This window comes from Sphaeramia orbicularis, chromosome 17, assembly GCF_902148855.1.
Source record: "Sphaeramia orbicularis chromosome 17, fSphaOr1.1, whole genome shotgun sequence".
NCBI lineage: Eukaryota > Metazoa > Chordata > Actinopteri > Kurtiformes > Apogonidae > Sphaeramia > Sphaeramia orbicularis.
In genome coordinates, this window is record NC_043973.1 from 14,117,481 (window position 1) to 14,123,480 (window position 6,000).

The 6,000-nt window shown below is 38.6% G+C and overlaps 1 protein-coding gene across 7 annotated transcripts in view; it reads right to left on the reverse strand.

Moving 5' to 3' along the window:
- The window catches only part of LOC115436577 (epidermal growth factor receptor substrate 15-like 1), a 29,242-nt gene extending 23,565 nt beyond the window's left edge, over positions 1–5,677 (reverse strand). For all 7 annotated transcript variants that reach the window (XM_030159457.1, XM_030159455.1, XM_030159456.1 and 4 more), the window contains exons 1-9: positions 5,592–5,677; positions 5,100–5,141; positions 4,897–4,986; positions 4,754–4,801; positions 4,563–4,658; positions 4,356–4,421; positions 4,138–4,263; positions 3,970–4,029; positions 2,946–3,212 (exon numbers count right to left, since the gene is read on the reverse strand). In XM_030159457.1, the coding sequence (XP_030015317.1) occupies positions 2,946–3,212; positions 3,970–4,029; positions 4,138–4,263; positions 4,356–4,421; positions 4,563–4,658; positions 4,754–4,801; positions 4,897–4,986; positions 5,100–5,141; positions 5,592–5,618 (822 nt within the window). In that variant the 5' untranslated portion in view covers positions 5,619–5,677. The remainder of the gene's footprint in view (positions 1–2,945; positions 3,213–3,969; positions 4,030–4,137; positions 4,264–4,355; positions 4,422–4,562; positions 4,659–4,753; positions 4,802–4,896; positions 4,987–5,099; positions 5,142–5,591) is intronic.
- Between the last annotated feature and the right edge of the window lie 323 nt (positions 5,678–6,000).

Genomic DNA, 6,000 nt, shown 5'->3' on the forward strand with positions numbered 1-6,000 from the left:
GATACCTATACTTACAGTAAATCTAAAATGACAATTAGGCTGATAAATGAAACCAATGTCATTTTCTGTTGTCTAGACTCCTTGTTGCTTAGGAAACAAAAGCCACTTTTACACAGAGATCCTGGAAAAAGACGAGATGGTGATCCCACTTTTTTTCCACCATTGACTGATTTCAACAGCCAAGCCAAAAGAGTAAAAAGGTGAGACAGGCTGGACTTTTACACTGTGTTCCGGAATCAAAGGGGCGTGATGCAGTGCAGCGTATAGTGCACCTATGGAGACACTGGCATGGATTCTGCCGTAGCCACCCAGGGTGCTGTGGCATCCCACGGCTTTGTGCCACAGTTGAAAATGGCATGTAGCCGCAGCGTCAGTGGCACGTAGCTGCGGCATCCCTGGCGGCTGCCGCAGAATCCATGCCAGTGCCTCCATAAGCGCCCACTGTCTCTCAGGTGCGAGGGTCGTCGTCATCAAAGCATCACACCTTGGTTGTGGAACGAGAGGTGTTCCTATTATATAGCATTCTGGAATCATGATTCAACCTTTATCACAGCTCTGTTACTACCTCCAGTGGCGTTAAAAAGCTGCAATATAGGTGGAACCAAATGATCCCACAATTTCGTTTTCACAGACGTTGTTCCGGAATAAAGGTGAAATACTCCCATAACATAAGTGCAGTGTAAAAGGGCTAAAGAAATCTTCATTGTATACATGTAAAAAAATAAGTTAACTTGAATGTTTTGAAGTCGTTCTGCTTTTTTTACAATATGTTTGAATGAGCACAAATACAATCTTGCAAATGTATGACAAAAACCTTTACAATATCACACCAGATAAATATTGGCCATTGTCATCACTGAAATGATATCTCATACCAATACTGGTTGAAATCAGCTAATACTGGCCAATGTGTTAAAAAAGATGTACAGGTGTCGTAAGTGTATATCAATGAATACCTGTAGCCGCTGATTTCTTTAACTGAATTTACCTCAATTGCTGGTTAAAAGTTGACCCAGTTAACCCACTCCCTAAAGTGTCGTTTTTATTTTTTAATTATTATTCATAATTCTGAAATATACAAAAGTTTTCATCTCAAAGGGCCTGATAGGTTAACATGGAGCCTCTAAGCAGCAGTGGAAATAAATGAAGTCTTTAAAGTTGACACAGGTGTGACTTCTGCTGATTATCTGTAACCCTTATGTTTGTATAAAAGCAGTGTTGGAACACACTATGTCTGTGCAGCCTCTGAAGCAACATTTGGACAATATCAACCTGTAGGAAAAAATGATTTGCTTTCACAACAGGGAAAAAAGAGCAATTAGCAAAGCACAGCAGACTGTTTTGTTTTTTCCTTTCGAGATATTTAAGCCCTCTTTGTGACCATTAGTGCATAAACTGTAGAAGAATGTGACGCAAACAGTACATACAGGTGCTGGCTTTTGCACAAATACCACAGCAAACACTAATTGTGGGGAAAAATGACCTGGCAATAAAGGAAGAAGACAAGCAAGAAATATGGAAACTGTCCTGAATGACATAACAGGATATCACTACACATGTAATAACAGTTACGTCAGGTGATCATAGCACAGGTGTTAACTGAGAGTTGTGTTTCCCTTCCTTTTCACGGAAACCTGTTTCTCCAAAAGACACGGGTGAATAACAACACACAGAGAAACGGACTGGCCTGTGCACAAAGTAATGTGGCCAAACAAGTCCAGCCATTAGCAACAGATGAGAATTCATTCACAAAATTGAGTTTTTTTCTTTAAACAACAGACTCTGCCCTCCAGATGCATTCTTATTTGAAGAAAACCAGCAAGATTAACAAAGTGACGTAATAAATATCCTGAGGTTATCCTCAACCTCAGGTGGCTGCACCTAGACTGGTGTTTGCATCTTAATACTGGGTGCCATTCGCTATGACGTGAAAAAAGAAGAGGGAGTCCGTTCAGAGCTGAGGAAACATGACACCCTCCCTATGTAGATTTACCAACTCATCAGAAAGTACAGAAAACCCAGCAATTGCAAGACTATACACTAATGTAAACACAAACATGATTATTACATTCCATTTCTGCATTTAGATCCTCTTATAACTACAGAATCAAAATCAGTTAAATTTTTTGTTGGCTGAAAGAAAAATAAAAAACAGATTTTACAAAGATTTTGTAAATAAATATATAGTTTCTAAATCATACAATAAACTAAAATTAACTGAAATGTCTTTAGTTTTCATCTATTGTTTGGGGTAGATATGAAATATACATTCCAATTTTCTTTTAAAAAACTATACTAGTTTTAGTGTGGCAGACGGTCAATCTGTCCATCATGCCAGTGAAATTCAGGAGTCCCATTTGGGGATCACTTTGACAACCAAGCAATAACTAAACCAAAACTGAAAACAAAAACTCAAAAATAAATACTAATGTGAAATGCAAGACTATTATAATATTGACATAGATATGAGGTTAGTAGTGTTTCACCACAGGAGTCCATAATATACTGAACAAAGCAGACATTGAGTCACTAGGATCCATATCAATGACATTTAGGAGGATCTACTTACAGAAATGCAATACAATATTCACAATTATGTTTTCATTAGTGTACAATTACACAAAAATAAGAACCATTGTGTTTTGTAACTTTAGAATAAGCCCTTTATGTCTGCAGAGGGAGCAGGTCACCACACATGCAGAATATCATATCATGCCACCATGTTTAATAGTTTCAGTAGCTTTGAATGGACTCATCCACTTACCCCCTTAACTAAAAATGCCAGAGCTGACAAAAAAATGGCTCTGTGAGAGTTTTTCAGTAACAATAGGGGAATGAGTAATGTATTCAGGTGGCTGCAATCGGGACCATCACCCCTAGATGTCACGAAATATCCCAGACAAAACCTTTAACCATTTAAAGTTAATACATGTGAGGTACCATACCTGTGTGCTGGATTTGAAGGAGTGTTGTGGAGAGAGGTTGACAGCAGCAGGAATGAGGGGGGTGGCACTGCTCAGAGGAGGAGTGGAGCGAAGGGTGTCTTTGAGAGGAGTAGGGCCAGATGAAAACCCAGAAAAAGCAGGCAGTACAGACACAGCCCCTGGCAGCGTAACCGCAGCCTTTTTCCTTTTTGAGGGGGGGATAAGGGACACTGGTAAGGTTGATGGGACAGGCTCCTTCTCCATGGTCCGATACACAAGATGCATGGCCTGAAAAACAGAAAGGTCATGTCATGCCAAAACAACTTTCAATCATTTTTCATTTCTAAATTTCATGCTTATCTAAATTTAGTATTCACTGTAGCTTCATCTTTTTGAGTAAAATAGCTAAAAGGTTGTTATGTAAATTAATGGTAATAAGTAGCTACTTTTTTATGTTTTATTAGTTTCGGGGGAAAAAAAAACATCTTATCTCTGACTGCAGAGAATGCTGTGCGCTTTGGTCCTTAAATGTGACTTACACTTGTCGTTTCACTCATGTTCAACAATTTTGCATAAAGTTTGTATATGCATTTGTTTTCCCATTCGAGACGAGCCTTTACATCTTGTCAAACCAGCACTGTAAAATCTTGCATTTTGCCTCCTCTGACCGATCAGGCCACAATCCTACGCAGAAAGTTAAATAACAATCCAGGCATAGATGCAGTTCTGTGTAGGAGTGTGTCTCTCTCACACAGTGGAAAACATTTTGGCTATACTGACTGCATGCTCCAAAAGACATGAAAAACACTCTACTTGTTTGATCAATTTCATTTTAGAGACTCCAGTTTCTTTATTTTAGAAAACAGATAATACTATAGAAACACTAGTCTGGAATATTTATCCATACTGTCTTATTTTCATACGTAATTACCAAAATGAAATACTACTTTCCATCCTGCCTTGGAATCCTACTATTGAAAGCAACTTTTAATATTAAATAGAAAAGCTTCTCATAATGGCTGTAGTGAGACAACAGACAGTTTACCACTATAAATTCCTCCTTGTCCAAGCGTCCATCTTTGTCTACATCACTTAGGTCCCAAATCTGAAAAAAACAAAAAAAAAACAAAAAAGGTGCAGCTTAGTTTCAACTATTGCTTGTTTAATTCTTATCCAAAAAGGTCATGCATCTTTGGTACATCTTTGATATCACCTTTCCTAAAATATCCAGAGGTAGTTTGGAGTTTATCAAAACTGGCTTGACTTTATCACCAGAGAGAAGACCGTTAACAGGCGCCAGACTCTCAAAAATGCCCTCAAATTTCCCTTTTTCATCAGGCTGAAAAGGACAAAAAAAAAAAACATCTATTTAACTAACCATGGATGAGTTAAATGAACCATAGATTTTGACAACAGATAGTTTCAGCTTACCCTTATTGCCCAATGTGAGTCAGCTGATGTAGTTGAAGCAGTTAATAATGGGCTGTTAGTGTCTTTCTGTAAAAATTAAAATGAATACAAGATACTGAAACATCATAAAGAAGGCAAAAAGAACATTATTTTGGGATATAAAAGTACAACTCAATGCTTTTGTGTTTCTGTTGTATTCTTATACACATCGGTAGATAAACCACTCACAAATTTTGGTGCAGCTAAGGCCTGGTTGAGGTTGTTAAGGCTGATATCATTTCCACCCTGAGCTGAGGCCACAAGTCTCAAGGCTATGAAGAAACCCTGTAAAAGAGGAAGAAGACTCTCAGACAATTCCGTTATTTTAATGCAAATATCAGCACAATGAATCACAGCAAGTTTAGGGGAAATAATCATACCCGCTTATCCAAATAACCTTTTCTTTCTGAGTCTGCCAAATCCCAAATCTAGAAATAACAACAGTTATTACATTAATAAATAAACAAACAAAACAAACAAACATAAAAAATACCAGACAAGTGGATGTCTATGCATGTTCTACCTTTCCCAGAGTGCTGTCCGAGAGCCCTGATTTCTTCAGAAACTGAGCTGCCTCTCCAGCTGATATCCTGCCTGTGTTTCCTGGATCCAGCTTCCAAGTATTGCAGACATAACAATGTGGATTTAATAGGTTTACATGACAAATGAAGCCCAGCTGAATCAACTGTCAGAGAAGTAGATTTCCAAAACAAAGCATAAACTTACCTGCCTGTAGTAGTTTTCATAAGCTGGATTTCCACTTGATAGCTATGGAAGAAAAGCTGAGTTAAAAAGGGACGTTGACAGATATCAAAATGTGTGTTTTCTCGCTAATCTGATCTGTTGACGCTATCTAACATGATCTGTACGATGCTCGTCTGAGAAGTAAAAAGTACGAGAGAATCACTGACAGATTTGCAGTTGACCTAGGCTCGTTTCTGACCAGTTTTTATTCTCATAGCTCACTGGAAACGCGTTTATTTTCTCTGAAAGAGCAGATCCCACCCAAGTGTATAGTAAGTTTAGTACGCTGACAGAGTTAACCTAGCTAACGTTAACTTGGTCAACACAATGTTTCTATTACGGCCAAACTTTCTAATATTTAACATTTCATACTACTCGTAGTGTAGTTATAATGTAAAAACTAAAGTCGCTGACTCTGGTTCCTGATGAATAAATCAAAACTGACTTTTTTTTTGAGGTATTGGAAGTTGTTACCTGACTGAGTGTCATGAGCGCCGCCATATTTCCTGGTGTATCGGGAACGCGCACACCCGCCCCTTATCCAAGACGGGCTGTCGAGCACGAGCGGCGACGGAAACGGGAGGGACACGGTGTTGTGGGCGGTAGCGTATGCTGCATTCATGGTCAGTTGTGAAAAACAGCAAAAGAAACATTGCATTATGAAAACACTTAAGTTTACAAACTATCCTTTCACAAAAATGCAAATAACCTATGAGCAACCTGAAATTTCTCAAGAAAAACAAGGGCAATTTTGACAATGTTATGTCTGGTACTAAATGTTTTGTGCCTTTGTATTGTGAACTGTGAGCTGGGATGCACGAGTAAATGAGAAGCTCCCAGCTAGGAGGGAACATTCCCACACCTTCGGCAAACATTCCCTATA